General features: G+C 50.5%; 1 protein-coding gene across 4 annotated transcripts in view; it reads right to left on the reverse strand.

The window, feature by feature from the left end:
* The window catches only part of VAV2 (vav guanine nucleotide exchange factor 2), a 145336-nt gene that overhangs the window by 13558 nt on the left and 109055 nt on the right, over nt 1-22723 (reverse strand). For 3 of the 4 annotated variants that reach the window (XM_086475501.1, XM_086475503.1, XM_086475500.1), the window contains exons 4-11: nt 21472-21540; nt 12335-12437; nt 9847-9945; nt 8298-8366; nt 7570-7670; nt 4508-4607; nt 3098-3193; nt 2543-2611 (exon numbers count right to left, since the gene is read on the reverse strand). In XM_086475501.1, the coding sequence (XP_086331627.1) occupies nt 2543-2611; nt 3098-3193; nt 4508-4607; nt 7570-7670; nt 8298-8366; nt 9847-9945; nt 12335-12437; nt 21472-21540 (706 nt within the window). Of the gene's footprint in view, nt 1-2542; nt 2612-3097; nt 3194-4507; nt 4608-7569; nt 7671-8297; nt 8367-9846; nt 9946-10608; nt 10624-12334; nt 12438-21471; nt 21541-22723 lie in introns of all 4 variants that reach the window. The other variant, XM_086475499.1, reaches the window with a different exon arrangement.

The raw sequence follows: 22723 nt of genomic DNA on the forward strand, positions 1-22723 counted from the left end.
AAAGCCCGGGTGAGCAGCCAGGTATTCCTTGCCTTTACACCCCTGCCCCAGCAGCATCCTTCCCTCCCAGCTTTCACCCGCATAATTCCCTTCACCCTCCCCCAGATACAAAAGCTGCGAGTCAGTCTCTGCTGTCAAAACATCCCCGGTCTTTAAAATAGCTGCTTTGGACACCCGGCTGCACATTAGCCATCGACAGCACTTGATACTGGCTCTGCCCCAGTTGCTTCCAGCTGACCTCCCTGCGTGCTCCAGATTGCACCCGAGCTGGTGAGAGCGCTGGGATGCTCATGCTCTGTCCCTCCTAGGGACACCCCACGAGAGTATCCCCAGCTCCGACACCTCTGGGCCTCCAACATCTCCCACCACTCAAAGGGTATGTTGTAAAATAAAGAAGACAGTTGATGGCGCTTGTTCTGCCCTGAAAAATTCCCTGCTTACACAAATTTTGATCCACCAAAGAGAAGGAACACTATCCTTTGTACTGAAACAACTTCTTACACCCTTCGGAGCGTATTTTCTGTGCCTGTTTGCTTCTTATCTGCTCCCTGCCTCACTGTCCTCAAAAATAACTCTTGTCAACTTGGATTAAATCTGAATACGGGATTTTTTTAAGACATCCCCTCCGGGTCAGACCTTCCTCAGCTTCCCAACATAAGAAGGGTTAATCACAGATGATAATCACAAATCTACGTGACAATACTTATAACATCACAAAATACCCCACCGGGCCAGCGGCAGGGATGATTATGAAGAATGACAAAACCAAAAGCCTTATGAAGCGGCATCCTCCATCATGCTTGAGATTTTGCTCCCTCCTGGTGCACAGGCCATCTCCTAGGCAAACGGGAAACGCAACCCCAGGATCGACCGTGACTTGAAACAGCAACAGCAATGTGCAAACTGGGGCTGCGGGATTTAACTGGGAACTCGTTTCGCCCTCACCATCATCCGGGGGCTCAGTTCTGCGCACTCAGGTGGAGGGTTGGTACCTGCACCAAATATCCCCCAAAGTGCAATTTTTTCGGTGCAAATCCTGCCCCTGCTTGGTGCGAAAAGCTGTGGGGGACAGTGGTTCAGGCTGGCTCACTTAGCAAAGCTTTAGGCCTCAGGCTAAGCCTGAACCACTGTCCCCGCAAAAAACCACCTACACAAAACAAAAGGGAGGTGAATCCTTTTGGGAAACGTCACTCTGGCTGTAGATATTCACCCCACTGCACAGCTCAGAGGGCAGCAACGCCCACTGCCCACCAGCACAGCAGGCAGAAAGCCTGGATCCATGATGGAAAACATTACTTGTAAGTTAAGCCTTGGTTTACAGATCCTTAAAACCAAACTGCGTGGCTTCCTCTGCCGAGACCGGCGCGGTCTGAACGATGCGCTCTCCTGGCGATGGGGCGATGGAACAGCGAAGCCTCGCCGACGGCTGTGGGCAGCCTCCTGCAAAACCTGCTGAGTCTGCAGTGCAGCCAGAGCGTCTATAGGTTTATTTATTAGCAGTGGTATCAGTGGTTGCCGTATTATGGAGGCCTAAGCGGGGTTTAACAACTTCACCAGGTTTGGTGTTCGTTTGAGGCCACGGTCATGGGCTGAGCAGCAGCAAACTGCGAATGCAACGTCCTTCAAACAACCTTAACTTTAGAGTGACCTACATATCGGCTCTGGATCCCTGGGCTTGCAGGGATAATGGCTGAAAAGGTCACCCAACTTATGTAAGTGCTGGGAAATGCAGCGTTGTTACAAAAGCTGCGGCTCAGAGGTAGAAAACAAAGTGACCTGAGAACACGGGAGCAGGCCCAGGGGTGAACCCCGCAATGCTCTCCAGAGAGAAACCCTGGAGTTAATGATCATCCTCAGGTCAGATTCTGCTGACGACGGTCCCGCCGTGCGAGTGTGTATGTGGGGACGTATCCAAATCAGAAAGCATTCAGATGATCTTATTTTTTGTTGTGGATGGTTTTCCTGAGACCTTGGGGGTTTTGGCTGAAAGCTCAAAAAAACTTTAAACAAAGCAAAATTTTGACACCAGAAGTCTTCATTTGTGGAAAGAGCATTTTCTCCTTAATCACAAAAAAAAAAATACTTAGATAAAAGGATTCCCAACCAGTGCCTGGGTAACAGCACGTGGGCAGCATTCCGCACAGACATGGGCACGGGCTCCCATTTCTGCAATCCTCCCTGACTTGCTGATACGCCTGGAGTTCCTCCAGATCCCTCCTAGCAAAAACAAGAGCTGAATCTGGCACGGCCTCTCTACACACAATAGCAATTAGTGAAAAGTCGTAACTTGTCAACAAATACCAGCTTCCCCAGCTGCTTAAGGAGGAAGATAACAGCGATGACTACAGATCTGCTGCGAAGCAATCGCATCAAATGGCAATCAATATACACACGCATGTCCAAAAGGAGGAGCTGCTGCCTTCCCTCGGGTTGTTGGATGTTTTTTCCACCCCAGTTTTTGCTGTACAGAAGCAGAGGGGTCCCACACTCTGTCGCACCCCGAGCCCAGCACAGCCCTGCCACCGCTCTCATCCTCCCGTACCTGCATCGCCTCCAGAGCCTCCTTCAGCTGTTGCTTCTCTGGTCGGTCTGATGAATGGCTGAGCAGCTCCTGAAATAAAAAAGGGAAGAGTTTGGGTGTGTTAGGAAAGCTGCCCACACCCTGCCTGCAGCGGGCAGGCTATGACCCGTAGGCAACGGCTGCCTGCTGCCAGGGCGGTGGCAGGGATGCCAGGGCGGGCTGCGGCTGTAGCCGTAGGACAGGGAACAAGCCAAGCGGCTGGTGCTTGAGAGATCTGTTACGTGGAGTTGACAGGAGGAATTTCACACATAATCAGATTATATGCAAGCTTATTTTATATTCATTAGCTGCCTCTCGTGGCTAACAAGTGCAGAATTACCCTAGGTCACCGTACTTTAAAAGACAGCACAAATATTATGTCGTGTTAAGTAGCTCTAGTAATTATTTCATTTGAAGGGGGAAAAAAAAAAAACCCTCACTCTGCATTTGGCAATGATTCACTCTCCACAGTAAAAGCCAAAAGATGCTACAGCAAGGATGGCAGCTGGAGAGAAGTGCCAATGCTGAAACACTCACTTTTAACAGGAGATGATATTTCAAAACTCTTTGCATTGGGACCACCAGCAGATCTTGCAATTTGAACTTCCCGTCCTGAACCTTTAGTGTGCATTCCTATTAAAGAAATCAACACGTCAGCGGTGAAGCAGCTGGGGGAAAACAACAGCTCCCCCCCCCAGGAAAAGCCTCCAACGTCCCGTGGCTGTTGCGTTTCGCTTCCGTAAACTCAGTTCTGATGACAAACGGCTCATGGTCCCTGCAGGCACCCAGCCAGGGCGCCCACGGCAGAGGTTATCGAGGAATAAAGCACAGGGTCTGGACCTAAAATACAGACATTCTCATGCAACTGAGCTACTCCAGCTTAATGAGATGCTGTTCATTAGGGGAGCACAGGAATGCTCTCCGACCTCGGGAAATGTCAAATGAAACGCATTAGCTTAACTCACCTCCCCGACGCTTTGAACTAATGCATTTTATTTGCGAGGGGCTGGGAGCGAGCACGCAGGCAGCCGCTGCGGCTTTGCTGATAAGCATTAAGTCATTAAGATGAGCTAATGCGATCGCAGGAAGTTTTGTTCCCTTCACCCAGACCCATTACGTGACTCCTGCGCCGGCTGAGACACCCCCCCCCCCCCCCCCCCCCAGGAGATAAGCGGAGGGAGGGAGAGGAAGGAAAAGCACGGGAGCGACTGGATGCTACAGCCACTGGCTTGATGCAAGATCCAGAGAATGCGTTTTAAAAAATGATTAAGTGCCGCTTTATCCCTGAATTGGGTTGCTACTTTTGCAAGGGAAATCAAAGAGCGTTTGCGGAAAACGAGGTAACGTGTACAGACAGCCCAGCAAATTCAGATTAGCATCAAGACCAAAGCAGGAATTAAAGCTGGGTAAAAACAGGAGCTCAAACAATGCATCCCTTCTGGGGCTCCTTTGATTTACTGAATATCTGGATCAGCCCCTATTTACACTAAGCCTTTACGCTGGGGAAGGAGGACAGGGGAGTAATCCAGGCGTTTGCCAGGGGAACTTGGGTTTGCCTCCGACTGGCCCCGATGCTGCGTGTGACCTTGGAAAGCCACGCGGCTCCTGGCTCGGGGATGCTCGGTGCCTTTGGGTCTCCCTGCACGACTCAGAGAGGAATTTGTCCACAGCCAGTCCCACTCAGATAAAGTCACCCGGCTTGTTCTAACTCAGGTAAACTCAGGGGAGGACAGAGAGTGTGTTTGGGGGGCACATGAAGGGGCAAGCAGGGGAACAGGACAAGATAACCCCCAACTCTGCTCCCTCTCTGGGCAGCACAGACTCACCCCTACATCCCTCCCCTCTCTTGCTAACTCAAACATTCCCAACACGCCATTCTCAGCTCCAGCAAGTCCTTCCAAAACCCGTGACAAGGGGTCACGGCCCCCATGTCCCCGGCCCGCTCACCTCCACCTTCTGCCTGACGTCCTCCCTGTTGGCGAGGAGGTGGTTGAGCGTGTTCTGGGCGTACTCCATGTGGCTGCAGTACTTGCCGTAAATCAGCAGCCTGTAGAGGGGGAAATCACAGATTTAATCAGAAACACTTGCTGGCAGTTATAACCTGTTATAAAAGATATATATACTTATATACAGCGAAAGGACAAGGCAAACAGCTATTCCCCTGTATAACTGCTTAGTAAAGTATTAACACTCTTTTATAGCATGGCTTTTTAACATTTAAATCTCTTGAAGCTTCCAGAGCTGGAGCCTGTGAGGATGATTCAGCTCACGACGAGCAGAAGGGGGTGAGTGGCCAGAGAAGCCCGTTTTCAGATGGCTCATCCCTCCACTCCCAAGTGTGATGTATTTAACCACCGCTCCCCAAGAGGCGCTCACAGCCCAAATAACAATTGCCACCAGCATGGCTGATGTGTGCCCCGCTCTCTGTGGGTTTTGGGATATTTCACCAAGTAAGGAAGAAGGCAAGAAACAATTTGATTGTTGATAAGTGCCCAGAATGGACATGAGTGATGATAATTGCACCTCATCAGAGAATGAGAGGCTTCAAGTGTTGTTAAAACCCAAGGACACATTTCAGAAAGCTCATGGGTTCTTGCAGGATGGGCCACAGGGACCTAGAGATCAAGAGACCAGGTAATTTGGGAAAAAAAGGTTGTCACAGCCTTTGGAAGCACAGTGAAGCACTGTACATACACGTCAGGCTATAAATTTAAACACCTGACACAAACGGAGCAGTTTTGCCGTGGATTTGCCTTTTTTCCTCCGCTTCACTCATTAATCCTGCACGACAGGTTGGGGTTTCACCCCCTTCCTTGCCGTTAACTGTATTGCTGCTGATAAGACACATATTCAATCATACACTGCAACTCATCCATTATTTTGGGGCCTCGTCTTTCAGCAGAGCCGATCTGGGAGCACCTGACCCGGTGTCGCTCCGTAAACATGGGACACTCAGACCCCGGCAGGGAACCAAAGAGAGAGATTTATGGGAGCCACAGTCCTTGGCGCAGCAGCAGCCAATGCAGATTATTCTTCTGCCTTTTCCCCTTGACAACTTCCGAACACACACAATAATATCTACCTTGCCAGCACTTGGAGAGTTTCAAAGAGGCTTCAGGAGCATAAATTCAAACCTCCGGCTTTCAGAGAAAGAGATTTACAAACTATTCCCTTCCAAAAAAAAAAACTCAAACCCAACAAACCTACAAAGCGGAGGGGCAATGCATCATTTTGCCAGGATGTCTCTGAGGATGTGTAGGGAAGCGAGAGCTATTTGCCACGGATGTATTTGATGGAGGAAGGTCTTATATACAGGAACCAAGCGGGGACTCCGGACGTCCATGTTCCCTTCTTGGTGGGGCAACGCTGTCTCCCCAGGTGAGCTCGCTTTCTCCCCCTGCACCCCCACTTCCTTGCTGTAAAATGTGGTACCATCATCTTTCCTGACGTAGGAAAGGACCCTGCCTATTCAGATCAGGTGGCTCCAGGCTCTTCATCCCCAAAAGCCCAGTTTTGGGGTCCTTTCCCAAGCCAAAGCTCCTCACAAGCAACAGTTTCCCACGGTGCTGAGGTCCCTGAGACCCCCACGAGCTGAATGCAGCTTCAGAGTCACCATCACCACCTCGTAGCCGCCCGTCTGGCTCCTTCATTTGCCGCTCAGGAAGGCTTCTAGGTCCCTTAAAAAGTTGCTTGCAAACTCCATTAGGAACTGGGCCTCTTTGTTCACCCACCTGCACAAAATCCATCAGCCACAAGGGCTCCGCTGAGCTCCCGCCAGCAAATTAACAGAAGCAAACATTTATTTAAAGGCTGGCAGCCCCAAAATGAGCCTCGTGCTCCCGCACAGCCACACAGATCTCCCCCGGGGAGCAGTGCCACCCCCACGACTCCTCCCGTGTCCCTTCCCTGCTCCTCACGTACATAGCTCTGTCCCGAGCACAGGCAGCCCCGGCTCAGGGACGGATAGCTGCCTAGGGACAGCACTGGCGTGCACGGAGCCAAGCCAGGAATTAGGAGATCAAAATCACCTAAGTGAGTTTTATGAGTATTTTTATATTATTTGCATTCTTCTTTGGAAACTTTTATTTTAATTTAATCCAGAAAACATTACCTTTCTAAAAAGAGGGTCTGTGAATGACGGAATATCTGACCTTACGGTGTCTTATTAATGCGGATGGTATTTCTAGAGTTATTGACTTCTGAATGGCATTTCTGTGTCTAGACACTGGTTTAATCACAGTGAAATAACACCCTGGCACGATTCCACAATGAATCAGGCCTTTGATTAGTATTAAGGATATTAAAGGCTTTTATTAACCTTATCTTTGTGTTCTGGGGTACTCCTGCTTGCAGCTGCCAAAACACAGAATCTATTATGTTTGCAAAAGCAACTTTCACATTTATTCATCATGCAATAGGTGTGGGACAAGAGCAGTGCCAAATAGGCATTTTTCTTACAGTGAGCAATCACTTTGATCTAACCAGAGCAAAGTCTTCCCTGTAAAGAAGTCATCCTACCACATCACAGGCCCTCAAAGCCCCCGCTGCTGCTTGCAGGAGAAGATTACACTAAACCCTTCAAGGCGAGAGAGTTTTTACTCCATTCCGGCTCACCATAACCGTAGCGTTCCCATCTTTATCCCCTCCGATACATCCCTGCAAACGTACGGTACGTCCAGCCTGCAAAACCGCCGGCCCCATACGGGATGCTGTGAGCCCAGCAAAATTCAGGGGCAGACACAGGCTTGCAGGAACCAGCATCCACAGGAGCCACAGCGATTTAGCCAGGCCGGTCAGAGAGGAGATGTCCCAGCCTCTGCCCCTGGGTGACCTGAGGTGGCTGTGGCTGGATTTGGCTGCTGGCACTGAGTGATGTTTCGGCTGTCTGAGAGCATTTAGCTGTGGAGGATGCAAAGCTGGACTGCTGTGATCGGCATTTCTGTTCCAAATTTTAAGATGGACCCTGCAAATATTAACTCGGAGCTGCCCAAAGACTGGGTTTCCTTTACCTCTCTTTGAATTCCAGAAACACTTTTGCCAGGCTGCTTCCTCCAGACATCATAGAGACATCGATGGCTCTCAGGAAATTGAAGTGCACTTTAATTAGGTCCTAAAATGAAGAAACAATCGATACTTTAAACACATCCAAAGCGAGTGGGCAAACAGAGCCTAAAGAATTGCACATTCACTACTTAATCAGGCAGTCATTTTCTCTCCTTTTTTTTTTCTCCTCTTTTTAGCTGTTTTTAAAATAAGTCATTCTAGTGAGATGCAGCCCTAAAGGGCCAGGAGTGCAAGGGTGTAATCCTGTCTATACAGTGATAAATACCCAAGGATTTTCCTGTGTATTGAAGTCCCTTTTGCAGGGCTGGAGGGAGCGGAGGAGACGGGCAGGCTCCGACCCACACCTCGTGCGAGCCAGCGTAGAAATAAACCCTTTCATCACGGTGAGCCCAAACCATCTCTCAGTACAGCTAAAATACGCAGCCCCAGCCCTGGAACATCGTCTGTACAAAATTGTTTTCTTACCTAGAGTTCCTATAATCCCCAGCTCTAAAATGGAGCGTTAAGGACTATCTCCTAAACCCGTTCAAGCTCCACAGCACATGAAGGACTGAACCGCTACAGGTGAATGCACAAATCTAACGTGAAATCTGAAAGCCTTCTCTTAAGCAGGAAGAGGGCTGAGCTGCCGTGAAAAGAACAAAGATTTAAGCCACAACGTCTACGCCGTTACCTCCAAATTGATAAAAATAGCTTCCATGTCCTGGGGAGTCAGCACCAGCCTCAGTGGGTTCATATAGTTCTGCAAGAGATAAACGGAAAACGGATTAAAATACCCGAGAGGAGCGAGCAAGTCCTCTTCTGCGCCAGGGAGGCATTTCCCCTTGCTTCCCCAGTTGCATTTACCTGGGCAGGGAGAAGCCAAATTTTAATGAATTTAAGCACTTACAAAGGCAGATGAACGACAAAGCGTTGGCCAGACCAGGCTGCCCCGGGGACCCAAGCAGGACCCAGGAACCCCCATGGGTGCATCTTCCCCCCAGCTCCCCTGGGCCCCTGCGGCCCTTCCAGGCGTGGGAAGGTGCAAGACCCCCTCTCCTGCTAAATCTGCGGGGAGAGGGATTTAAATGCACGCAGCTCCTTCACCTCGCTGCAGCGGGGAAGAGCTCTGAAGCATCTTTTCAGCTCTTTGATTATCTCACTAGAATTTTGCCCTTGAAAGAGCGCCGATGATGTGATTACACTGGAAATGCCTTTCTGAACAAATACATATTAATAGAAATGTCTACATGACTTGTAACTACAAAAACCCCCCCCCGATGCAATGCACCTAAGACAGGACCCTCTACCCATAACACACCGTCAGAACCTACTAAGCCTTCGCAAGCCTTTTTAATAGGTATCAAAGCAATAATTTCCCTCTTCCTTCAGAGACTGAACCAGAAGGGCTGTGGCTGTTTCCAAGGGACAAAGGCTATTTAGATAAACGACATGTATGTTAGGACATTTCCATGGAAAACAGGAAATGTTATCCCATCCTGCCAGTTTTGCTCACAGCTTTTCTTTGTGGGAACTTTCAGCAGACAGAGGCGAATAATTGCGAAAGGGGAGGAAACAAAAGCGTTAGGGTGATCAGAAATGGCAGCTTGATTTTCACTATTGTTCTCCATTCCTGCTGCTTTCCTCAGAGCAGAAACCACCTCCAGGCTCCAGCCGTATCCACGACTCCGCTGTCTTGCTGAGGTGTTCTTTTTTTTTATTTATTTAAAAGAAAGGCATGATCATTTATCAAACTCGATTAAAACCCATGAATTTAAGCAGCAAAATGTTACTTTTAATCCAATTAGTTTCAATGACAAGTCAGCACAGCTTCAGCGCTTTTGAAAAACACCCAGAATAAAGAAATTATTCCGTAGCAATCAAAGCGATAAGACATCTGCAAACACAGCTCTTATCGGCGAGAGCGGCCCGGCTGAGCGAGGAGCGGGAGTCTCTTACCCCAGGGTAGGGGGGACACAGCAGGATGGTTTTCAGCCTATTTCCAATAGGCAGCGATCAGAAAAAAATATGCTGTTTGGCTCCTACAGTTACAGGCTGCACATTTGTGCTTGTCAGGATGGGTTTTCTGGATCCCCCTTCTCTCCAATTTTACATGTGAACGCATCGATCCTGCCTCATCACATCTGCCAGCTCTCGCAGCGAGAACTAATACAACGAGATTAATGCAAGATCAAGTGACGATGTGGAAGGCGATGGTATAGAAAAGACGGCTCAGTTCTTACCTTTTCTATATCTTCAAGTGTTTTGTAGTATTTGGCCTCAGTTTCTTGGATTTCTAGCAAACAGCAATTCCTTTTGTCATCTTCTGTCATTCCCATTTTCTAGAGAAAAGAAAAATAACGCATGGTCAGATACTTTTAAGAGTGGTCCAGTGACCTGCTCATGTGGAGCAGAGCTCCAGTTCAGCCTTCGGTGACAACAAACCCAGAACAAGCACAAGTTTGGAAAGCCAGGGGACTACTGCTACCAGTTTATGAAACTACTTTTTTCCAAAAAAATTAGGAAGGAACCCTGGCTATACTATTCAACATGGCAAGCATTACATTTTTTGCATTTATTATAGCCACATCACCAAATACTATCAGCTAAAGACGAATGAATAAGAGACAAATGCTGCTTTTCCCCATTATTTTTTTTGCTTAAGATGAAACTCACAACAGAGTCTAAGCGAGTCATAAATAATACGTTAGACTTACACAAATCCCCTGCCAGGGTTGCCAATTCTCATTATTTTAGGTCATATCTGATAGTACATGCTTTTCTCAAAGCCCCAACTCCTGAAGTCACTTCTCTTGCTCTTGCACCCATAAAGCGGAGCTGAAAACACGTGTCGGGAGGTGCTGAGCTTGTCAGTGCAGTCTCTGAACTTGGGAGGTGATTCAGTGATGGGGTTTTAATGATCATGCACAGGAACGGACACCCTCTATACCCCCTTATAACCTACCAGCTGGATGGAAACCAATATTTTAACCAATGTGTCTTACCTGCATATATCTAATCTGAAGCATGCAGAAATACAAGAAACCAATTAGCATTACACACTTGCTATTGCAACAGATCTCAAAAAAAAAACCAGTATTTAGACAGATATGTGGGTGCTTGTATTAAAAATAGACTCTTTTGCTCAAGGAAGGGGAGGAAAGGGAGTCAGAGCCATCGACTCCAACACTGCCCAGAGGTGTCCAAAAAACCATAAAACACTATGGAGGGGACAGTGAAAAATTGCCAATTCCACTGACTCTAATCCTGCACTACCCGGCTGCAGGGCACCCAGAGGGTGGGAGCTTTCCCCCATTTTTGCCATTTATGCAAGAAATTCCTACCAAAACCTTCCCAAGGGGCAGTTCTTGGGCCAAATGGCTTCTGCGGCTGATGGCAAGACAGTAAAACCACTGGTGGCCAACGAGCTGTGCTGACTTTGGCACTGCCACCGGCGTCCGTGAACAGCTCCAAGTGCTTTGGCAGGACCAGTGGGAATATTTTGTGCCCAACTCCTTGATCCAGATGGGTTTTCGGCATGTAGGGAGCTCCTCAGGCTGCAGACAAGGTGTGAAGGGATGAAATGCCTCAACCACCATCGTCATGGTCTTCTTGACCACTTGCAGCCAAGCCCAGGAGAGGTGAGAAATCAGAGCCCAAGCATCGCTGCTGCACAGCCTGGCTCATTTTCTGGGCTCCGTGGGGTGAAGCCCTATCTTTCCAGCACCTCATCCAGCACAGCCACGCACCCTACTCCTGGGATTTAATTGATCAGCGAACCTGTCCATTGATCCTGATTTATTATGGGGAGGTATGTGCCATTGTCAGTGCTGTTTGCAGCCAGGAGACAGCAATTAGAGTCTGCACAAAGCCTAGGGGTGGCAAGTATCAGAGGGTGGGAGAAAATTTGGAAGGTCATGCTCTGGTGGAAAGGTCCAGCTCTGCACCAGCAGAAAGCAGGGCAGGCTGTCTCCTCGGTGCTGGGGACAGAGGTAGCGAGGGTGGCTGTGAGCACCTCTGGGGAGATGCAAACCACCAGCGCCTTCCTGGCTCATCCACGGGGCACGATATTTGCACCAGAGCCCTTAGAGTTGACGTAAGTCCTTCCATGAGGCTGTGCACGCTGCACACCCGGGCTTCCCCATCATCAAAAGGCTTTTAGAGACAATGAAGGGGGTCGGCTGCTTGTCCCTAAAGCCACACAGGTCCCTGCTGCCCCAGAAAGCTCCGCTGTAATCATCGACCTGCTCCGAGACACCCAGGCAGGAGCGGCAGGAGGCACAAACGAGCGCTGGATCCCCCACGCACAGATCTGTCAGCGATCTGAAAAACCCCGTGGCAGACACGGCACATCTGGCTGACGGGGCAGGCAGAGCTGCCGCGCTCCCCTCTCCCCAGAAAGGGCTGAAGTGACACACGCCGCCTCGGCTCAGCAGCAAATTGCTATTTTTAGCTTGTCTTTTAGGGCTTATTAGCTCTCCCTTTCCCTTCCTCCTCCCCAAACTCCTTCAGATGACACAATGGGCTGGGAAACTTCTTGGAGAAAGCCCTCCAGGCCAGCGCCATCCCAGATCGGCTTATTTTCACCTCTCACGAGGCAGCCCGGTTTCAAGGAGCGATGCAAAGCAATTTGCTTCCCTGCAGCACCACCTGCCATTGGTGGATACTTATTTATTTAATTGAATCCTCCCCCATCAAGGTGTAGCTTTAAAAATACATATGAATCGTTACCATGGGCTGCTGAACTTCCACTCTGATGATATCTTCATAGATATCATCGCCTTCATCTTCACAGGGGACGCAGTCATAAATATCCTCCCCCAGATCATGTTCGCTGCAATGAGAAGGAGAGCGATTTAGCAATAATAGAGAGAGTTCTCTGTCACTTGATCAGGGAAACCAACAACGGCTCTCGCACCAAGGAGGAAGGACAACCACGACAGTAAGAAAACCCTCCTGGCCCACACCAATGACATGTTCAGTCCACGTTCTCTGTTTGCGTGAGGAGTCTCATTTTTTCCCAGCTCGGTACCCGCTGCACATCTCTTTCTGCTCTCCGGAGGCTGGAAAAGGCAAAACGCTGCTTGACACGAGCGGGGAACGCAGCCAAGAAGTGGCTCCGAGCCCTGTGCCAAGCGCGCCTGTGATGCCCAGTCCACCACGGTCGGCCAGCTCTGCCCCTGCAGAGTTTTTGCTCGGTGTTAATCGTCCCGGCCGAGACAGACCCACTGGCCAAGCGCCCCAGCAGGACCATCTGAGCCACCACGTGAGACCAGGTCCAGCTCCACCTGCCTCCGCAGATGCCCACAGCCGCCTGCTCATCTCCTGACTCTCCTCTTTAGGACAGGGACCAGCCACGGGCAGAGCTCAGCCCAGCCCAGGCAGCCACCTCCAGCCATGGCCCCGCTCTCCCTCTGGCCACAGGCATCACATCCAAGTTTAAAAGTTCTGGATCCAGTTTCTCCAGGTGATGCACCAGCCCCCGTTAAAGCACAATTCCTGCCTTGATGGGCAACCGGGTGATGTTTAACCCAACATTTCCCAGCGGAGGGGCAGACTCTCCTGATCACCAGAAGGCAACCTCGCCAGACACTCGGCTCGGTGATGCTCAGCCCCAACACTGAGCAGAGCCCAGTAACAGTATTTACATCAGAGATAAATTAGGCAGCAAAAAAGTCACATTTTCAAAACAGGCCACATCGCTTCGCAGATGCCCCTGCGAGCACAGGCTTCAAAGGCATCACCGAGACACAGGGCCCAGCTTGTGTTTAAAGGTGATGGTGTTCGGTACTTAATTGCCATCTGAGTCTTTACAAACACACCCCCCCCCCCCCCCCCCCCAGTGGCTCCTAAGTCTTAGAACTCTTCTGAAAATTCAACCCATAATAATTAGCAATTAACAACAACAATTTTAGCTCTTAGATCTACAGGTGCTGATTGCTAACGGCTCCCACTGAAGTCAACCCCACGAGATCAGGACAGTGTGAAACGCTGGAATATCAAACAGCGTTCATGTATTTTACGAGCTCTCTTTCAACAGGGGTATTAATTACATACCAATATATTTAGGTGTAAAACTGTGCTCAAACTGTAACGCTCGATGTCTCTATGTTATACAGCATGAAGCACCAGAGCACATCTGTTTGCAAAACTGGGCTTTATTTCTTTTTCTAAATACAGTTCTTTCTATTTTTAAAAACAGATTTATTTAATAAAAGTTTGGGGATTTTAAATAAATATACTGGCATGATGTATCCGTCCCATTCTTCTAGAGTGATGCATTACAGCTGCTGTAATAATGCCCACTAATAGCTGGTGATCCATCTTCCCCTTCCCAAGCGTCGCCGTCACCGTTATTATCTGTACTAATATTTATATTCTCAGCTCTGCTTCTTATCCAGAGCAAGTAACTCCCGGTTCCTGATTAATCTTCCCTTCCCGCCCGTACCTTGGATTGCCGGCTGTCTCTCCATACATCATCTCCCTGGCTCAAGGGTCGTTAGGAAACGTATGGTTGGGTTAATGTCCCAAGCACAAGCCCGGCTGGGCATGACAGGACCACGGCAAGTGCTGCGGTGATGCTGAGCGGAGCAGCGGCCGCTTCGCCCAACAGCTGCTCATGGCCAGCCGTGAGAGCGCTCAGCAACCGTTTTGGGCTACATGCAGAAGGAGGAGACAGCATCTCGAGGCGTCCTGTGGAAGCCCTGCACCCTGAGCATCATCCAGACCCGCTCTCCTTCACACAAGCACAACCAGGCGCCACATCCAAGCCTCAGACCCCGGCCTGCTGCTGCTTGGAGGTTCCAGCCTGGACAAGACCCCTCCTCTTCTCTCCCACCAAGAAGCCACAAGCTCTGGACCGTGGCTGGCCATGCACCAGGACACCACTGTGCGAAATCCAGGTGGCACCGTGGGATGCTGAAGGGGTTTTGCCAAATCACAGGCTGCCTGGCCCGAGCCTGGAGAAGGATGGGTGCCCCAACAGACCTGGCCCAGTCTGGCCCTACCTGGAGCTCCTCTGGGCCACCAGAAAAGGGGCAGCAACACCCACCAAGGGATAATACAGCAAATTTGCCCACAGAGCTGCCAAGAGCCGTCTGACACGAACACTGCACCCATCACGGCGGGGCCAGACCCTGCCCCTTGACGCTCTCATTGCTCTAACCAAGGGGCCGAGCCCCTGCTGCTCCGCTCGTTCCTGCTCATCATCACCAGCACGAGCCCTTCCCATCTCTGATTTCTGGCCTGAGACAAAAAACAGGGACAACTCCCTTGTCCTGAGGCCATCCACAAAGACACCTTCATTTCAGAGGAGAGGCACTAGAGATGTTCAAACCCGACAGCCGTGGTGGTATTAAAACAACAATACCTTTGTCCCACGGACTCTTATTTATTAAAACACATCCCCAGTACATCTCAGAGAAAGACCAGAGGCTGCCAGTTTTATGGAGAGCAGTAAAACGAGCAGATTAGCCTCTCCCAGAGCAGCCAAGCTTTGCCGGTGCACGCACACGGCTGTCGACGCCGCTGCTTTGCACATATTGATTTTGATCGGTCTCTGCATTTTGTCTGTCAGAGTTGAAAATATCACCCTCCCCGACATTAAAAAAAGAGAACAGGCATCAGGATGATTTCAGCCAGTGGCAACCTAAGAACACAGTAAATTTTAAACACCATAAGGGGAGGGAAAGCGGGGCAGGTATTTTCCATGTTTAGCACAGGCCCCTGCTGTGGGAGGCGATAAATTCAGCATCCCAAGCATGTCATGCGTAGACTGAACAACTCAAGCAAGGAAGGCCAGATCCTCACCTCGTTCATCACTAAGAAAAGCAATTTACTCCTTCAATAAAAGCAGCAGAGCCTGTGAGTTACCCGTGGGTATCAGAGCCTACGATCTACTGCCTGGATTAGGAGATTCATTGACAGCTCTCGGTTTAGGAAAGGGATTTTATCCACCCTTCGGAGCTAATGCCAGCATTTGCAATTACTGTTATTAGGATGGATGTAACCAGCTTTGGGCTGGCAGTATCTTGCCTAGCCAGGAAAGCTCATTCAAAGCAAAAAGAATAAAGCTTTCAATATCTAAGACAATTTCAGGCAAAAATTATGCTTTTGGCTGAGCTCTTCCTCCCTGGCAATGCCCGCTCGGTGCAAATGCCCTCCCAAGCAGGCAGCAGCCAGTCCAAGGAGAAGTTCCCTTAACAGAGGGACCGACGCCAGGCTGCTGCCCTGGAGTAAGGGACAAACAGGGACATGGAAGGAGCAAGACAGGGAAGGGCACGGTCCCTCTGTGACCCCTGGCACCTCCAGGTGCCATCTCCCCAGATAGGATGCCAAAGTTGAGTTAGTTTGAGGAAGACCCTCACTGCCCTGGGTAAAGGCACTGGTTCCACTGGTCCCACTGCTGGGAACCAGCCCTCCAAAGCTCAGCACTGGGCCAAAACAGAAGGCACAATCTGCACTTGGGCTTTGGGAGAAGATGGGCTCCAGACTGGGCTGCCCACACCAGGGCATGGGTGCAGACAGCCCGTGATGCCCCCATAAATAACCTGCAGCAGGTCCACTATGCTAAAGGAATGCTGCACATCACATTTGCCAGTAACACCGTGGATGAGGAGAGTAAGGGGGGAGGCTTTGAGGGTCTCGAGGGCCACTGAAAGACCTCTTCATCCATAAAAGCTGCTCTGGGAAGTTGATGAGTTTGTACCAGCCCCAAGAATTCAAGAATGAGACCAAGCACGGCCCTCGGGGCAAACCCACCACACCAAAACCTCGTCCAAACCACGGTGCTGCTTTTGCTACGCCGATGGAAGAGCAAAAGAAAGAGGAGGAGGAGAGAGGAGGAGCTAAAATAAGACAACTAAAGGCAAACCCAGATTTCCAGCCCTGTGGCCGAGGTTAAGAGCCAGAAGACCTCAGAGCTACTGCCGGGTCCAGGCTGGAAGTGCATTTGCAGGGTCCCTGAGGCAGCTGCCCAGCAGCTGTGAGGCTCCAGTTCACCCCAGTAATCCTCCACTTTCTCATTCTTACTCTGCACTTACAGCTATAAATAGATGGTTCATCCGACCAACCCCCTCATTCACGGCCTCCGTCAGACGAGGACAAGTACAGTCCTATATTTGCCGCACATCTGGCAGGCTTAGGTTTCAGGGTGAAGGCGTGCAAGATGTGCAGTTGTTGAACTCGAGATCTCGCAGGGTTTTAATTAGCCAGATTGTACTTGGACAGAGACACGCGTCTGGAAATAGCAAGAGGAGCCTTTTGCCATCTATTCTGCCCAGGTCTTAGGTTCCCCAAGCAAAGCGGAACATTATAATCTCAAGAATGAGCCTCACACAGTTACAGCAACTAACATGATCCTAGAAATGGCACAAGCAGGACGTATAAAAATCTGGTGACAAAGAAGAAAAGACGCATTTACAAGTGCTGGGGCCCGAGTGCCTTGTACCACAGAGCCATTTGTTTAACTGGCTGGCAGGCGTGGTTTTTCCAACACAGCAAAAATAATGAGAAAAGTGGCAGCTAACTTATCATCTCACCTTGGCTCCTCTATTCATTACTTTTTTTAACGCACTTGAGAAATTCTGCTGAGCACATCACTAATTTGGAAGACACAAGGAGACAACGCTGGTGACAGCAGCGAAAGAAGTAGGAGAAACTTCAGCAAGAAGCTCTTGGCAGGAGACAGGCTGTTGGCAGAGTTTGGGCCCAAACAAGTTGCATCGCTTGAGAAATTGAGACCAGGCAGATCTTCTGCAACTCCCCTTCTCTACAATGAAAGTTTTGGAAACACACCACTATCCCTCATGCTTTTGCTGGGGATAAAACCCCAGTGAGCTGCAGCTTGAAACAAGAGTGGGGGACACTGACCTTTGAGAAGAAGCCCCCCCCCGGGGGGCAGACACTGGCTCCAGCCGAGGGCTTGGCGAGGAGCCACTTTGCTTAAAATTTTCTTTGCCCTTTTTGCAACACTGCAACTTCTCCCCCCCTCAAAGCAATTCACTTTTAAACCAAAAAAAAAAAAGGAGGTAAAAGATATGCAAATTAAATGTTTCATGTCAAACTATTCACAGCACTTCTGCCTGACTCCAAATTCTTCAAATAGCTACCAAACAACCCAAAACGCCCTAAATATAATCCACCCCAGCCTGCTGGGCTTCGTGCCAGCGCAGGGGGACAGTGCCATGAAGTGGAGAAGATTCACGATAAAGAACCGGTGCTGTAAAGAAGACCAGGATTAATTGCTCTCATAAAGTTAATGAGAGAAAATAACTGGAGAGAGCTTAAGTGGCAGCAGAGAAAATTTAGGTTAAATGTTAAATAGAACTTCAGAAGTACCAGAATGGTTTGAGGCAACTGAAACAGCCATCAAGAGAGGTGGAAAAGCAGTTGGTGGGGATGATGCTCAGCAGTAAGGTGGGTAACTGCCTGCTGCCATCAGTGCCCAGCAGCCCTAGCCAGGCGGGAGGCGGCAGCTCACACCCCCGCAGACCCGCGGGAGCTTCTTCAGGACGAGGGTCGCTTTGATTTTTGGGGGCAGGCTCCAGCGAACGCGCCCGCATGTTGCCACTGCAAAACCCTGCTCATTTCCTGGGCAAACTCCCCCAAAATCCAGCTGCTGCTCGAGGGTCTGGCGTTAGGGCGCGCAGGAATAAATCAGGCAGCAGAGGACAAGCGTCCCTTTACTGCTCCTCCCAGTATCGATCAGGCAAACTGGCCAGCCCTCGCCATCTGCCCGGGCTCTCTGCAAGCTGCCATCTGGTTGATGGCAAAGCAAATTGAGGGGCCAGCGGGCTGAGAACAGGGAATTTGAGAACTTTCTAGCTCCCCTGATACCCTTTTAGTTCCCCCTCCCCTTTCCATCACCAATTGTTCTTTTGTTTTTCAGGTTTCGCCTGGTTTGGGGGTTTTTTGGGGGGTTTTTTTGGGTTTTCTTTTTAATAAATAACTGTTTCCAGACAATTACCTGCCTTGATCTGCTGGATGGCGGGCGCAGCGCTGGGGAGCTGCCTGCAGCCCGGCGTAATCTCCGCAAAAACCCCAAAGGTGGAAGCACAACGGGTTCATCAAGGCATGAACATCCGTTACACACACCAGCACCCCGCGGCCATCCCGCGCTGCCACGCAGGCAGCTTGTTTCTGCAGCGCACGTCAACGGCCCTCGTGGCACTGCCATCGATCCGCTCCCAGCCCCGGCGCCGGCTGTTGTCCCCGGCTGCCACAGCTCCTCCCTACTGGGAAGGACCTCGCCGCCTGCCGGGATGAAGGTCCTCACTCTTTAGAGCCTCGTGGGGACAGCGGGGACAAAGCCTGGCTCCTTCTGCTTCCCAAATCTGCACTGCCGTCACAAATATGTTTGTATTTCGAATGCTTTGCAGGAATTCACCCAAAATCTCAAAGAGGGGACACCAAACCACTCTGTTTAAGTACGTAAGGTCGAAACGAAGCATTTTGACATTCTCCAAAAAACCCCACTTTTACCAGCCCCCAAAATGTCTTGTTAGAACCAGCTCAATATTTACCCTGAGCTTTTTATCCCAGCAGCACAATGCCCTAAGAGAGCTCCCTTTGGGAGACTCCTCTCTCCTGGGGGGTGACTTGGCAGCGTCCAGCCCATGGGGGGTGTCCCTCCTCACCTGCACCCCGGCCCTTCGAGGCCAGCGGGGGCAGCAGGCTGGGCCCTTGCAGCGGTACGTTTCCTAGTGGTTTTACAGAGAGGACCCTGCATCCCTCCAAAATGATCCAAAAGGCAAAAATAACCACTCAGCTGCACAGAAGTAGCAAGTTAACATGGAAAAAACACCCAGAGATGGAGGGGTGTCTCTTGCAAAAGGGAAGGTTGCTGTGCCCGGTTGTGCTGTTTGGTAGTGGTTCCTTCCACGCGTTGGGTCACTTCACTGCTTGCTGTGAAAGTCACTTCCTCGCCTCCAACGAAGCGTTTCGGATGCACTCAGATCTTCCCAAAGCTGCTGGATCATCAGCAATATTAAATGCAAAGATGCTGGATGGACTGAATCATTCCCAGCTCGTGAATGACGCCCTTGTTCAGCTGTTCAGAGATCAGCAGCGGCTAAGAAAGAGCTTTCTCATGCGGTCCCGCCACTTGCCAGCGCCCAGCATCAGTGCCCAGTATGCACCATTGTGACCGGCAAATTTCCAATGAAAGTTTCCTTGTCAAGCACGGAGAGACACTCCTTGTCAAAGGGAGAAAGGGGGCCTATTGCTGATGTGTCCTCAGGCAGCAAGAGCAGCAACACTTGTGGCTAAGGGGCTCCCCGGGGCATTTCTGGGGGTTTTACAGTTACAGGTGAATTCTGTCTGAGTTTCGTAGGTTGTGTTTCCACGCACAGCCTGCCTGCACTGCGAGCACAGATCTGGATGAAGGAATTTGTGCAACACCCCCATGCTGATTTACACGTGCCTTTCCCCAGTGGTCCTAACTAAAGAAGTAAAGAAGAGGATTTTGCAAAGAACGGGAAAAAAGGGAAAGTTAAAAGTTGGAGACAATCTGAGACAGAAGAGGACTATCGATAAGAAATTAACCTCTAAGTCATCTGAGCACAGGACTTGGGCACCTTGAGCCGGTCTCACAGAGGGACCAACTCGCAGCCACGAGCAAAGGTCCGAGGAACGGTTTGGGAAGTTCCCACCCGGACACCCTGCGGGAGCTGCACCGCCGGCAGCAGAGCAGTTAAAGCTGGGAACCCATCTCCACACCGAATAACCCGCTCCGAGTGCACCACGCCAAAACCCCGGGTTCTAGGAGGGGGTTGCCATGCCCACCAGCACTCGCGTACGATTCACACACAAACCCTTCTCCAATTAAAAGCACGCCTATGTGTGAGAATCAGGAATTTTAAAACCCAATAGTAAAGGGATTTTGAGAACTTTGGAGGGGGGAATTTTATTCTTGAAAGGATCCCTTTATAAGTTAAAATTTTATTAAACTGTAGCTGCTGGGAGCAAACCACGAGTGGGGGATTCCAGGATACTCTGTTCCCTCGACTAGTAATTTATGATTTACTTTTGTAATAACTGAAGCCATAAGGAACTCATTGGATTAAGGAGCCTTATTATTTATGTTGTGGAACAATAATATTTAACTGTATAAAGCCACATATCCACCCTTACAGACTTTCCCTCCATATGAAATGGGCTGCACTTCATAAGTAAAACCCTGGCTGACGGGAATGCTGCCATCGAATTCCGATAGCACCCACGTTTCACCGTGTACGTTGTAGTTCAAGGTTGCTTTTAAAAGCCCGTTACATCATCACCACGGGCACCAAAACACAGACACCAGAGATCCAAATAAATACAGACACAGAAACCCCAGCAGCATCACCATGCACCCCACCGCATCACCTGCGACAGGCAGGATGCCTCCCCTGCGAGGGACTGCCCCGGGGCTGGGTGTCATGGTCCAAAAATCACTCACGGGGGACGCAGACCCACGTGCCAGCACCCATGCGGCCACCAAAGCGCCATTGAGGGGTGGTCCAGTGCAGAGTGAGCAATGGGTATCCCAGTCCCAGTGAGTGGCTCGGCTTCGGCTCGGAGGAGGAATTCCATCCTGGGTTTTCACAGCTAACGGTGGGATTTAGCGGGCGGAGGGGCTCCCCAGGGGCTTGGCCCCCCTCGCCCCCACTGAGCCACTCAGAGGCTCAACCCGATTAAAAGCGATGTCTCCCAGGGCTCTACGTGGGAAAACACAGACTATTGTAAGAGCAGAATAATCTCCTGGCAAGACAAAGCAGCCAGCCTGGCTCTCTGAGCCCCGCTGTCAAATTTTATCTGACTACGCTGGAACTACACAGCCACGTCTCCCTTTTCGTGTCCCCTCCCCACGGGACGGCAAGGCCACTTACTCCGCCAGCTCCTCCAAGCTCCGATATACGTCGTCGTCATTTTCCGTGGTCTCCTCCGACGGGAAGGGCCTGGGGAAGGAGAGGAACGACAGCGTTACTGGTGTCTCACCCCTCGCAGCGGATCCCCTGCAGCCCCAGCCGAACTCAGCCCAGCCCCACGCATCCCCTTGAGCAGGGGGTGCTTCAGAACAAAACATTCATTGCAAATACATTTTTTTTTCTTTCCTATTGAGGCATTAGCTCCCAGGCCGACATCATCTCCGCTGCTTCCCGCGGGCGACACTGGCAGGGCAGGACGAGAAACCAGGTGGCGAGGCTGGTTCACCGCGGGGCACCATCTGAGCACTGAAGTGAGGAGCCGCATCGTCTAAACAGCATCTCCGAGACCCTGGGTCTGAGCCGCCGCTCCCCGCTGTGCTGGTGCTTGCACAACCGACTCAGTAGAAAACGAATTCAAGTCTGGTGTTGGACTTGTTGAGACAGAGAGAAACACCCTCTCCTCCACCCGTGACGGAGCCTTTCTACCTGCGAGCTCCTGCCCTGCTCGGCTGGGGCACACCGAGCTGCTTCCCACCAGCGTCTCCCACCGCTGCAAGCAGCCTGTCCCACCAGAATGAATGAGTCCCTACGAACTCTGGGCTTCCTCATCTTAACAACTTTGTGACGGCTGAAAAAAGTTAAACCCCTGGGGATGAGGGAAAGGACACCAAAAGGGCAAAAGGAAGGGGGGGGAGAAAGCAGATTAAAAGAGAAAGGGAAGGAGTGGGGGGAATACAAGAATTCCTTGGCTCGTTCTGAAGTAATAACGAAATAATGTATGAAGGAGACAAAAAATACTGCTTTAATTAAACCAAATGTATTATTGCTGGCACAGGGCCACGGCAGGCTATGGCTTTGCCGGGGCTGGATGCACCTTGCGACTACAGTGCGTGGGGTTGCAGCAGAGCCCGGTTCCAGCGGGGAACACAGGCTGCAGTGGGGCAGCTCGGTCCGTCCCCCGTGGGCACCGCAGCGAAGGCAGCCGGGGGTCCCCCGGCACGGGAGGGATGCTGATGCTGGGGAGCAAAACTGGATACACGTGAACTTTTAACTGCTCCCAAGAGCAATTTCCTCCTCTTCCCTCCCACCCTCCTTGTTTCACGATAGATTGCCTCTCCTGAAAGATTTCATGCATGGCCTGGCTAGCCCCCAAATTTGCTATTTTTGGATTCCCGTCTCTAGCATTAATTTGCCTCCCCTCCTCTGCTATACT

The sequence above is a fragment of the Leptosomus discolor genome, chromosome 19 (genome assembly GCF_034619465.1).
Source record: "Leptosomus discolor isolate bLepDis1 chromosome 19, bLepDis1.hap2, whole genome shotgun sequence".
NCBI classification, from domain to species: Eukaryota; Metazoa; Chordata; class Aves; order Leptosomiformes; family Leptosomidae; genus Leptosomus; species Leptosomus discolor.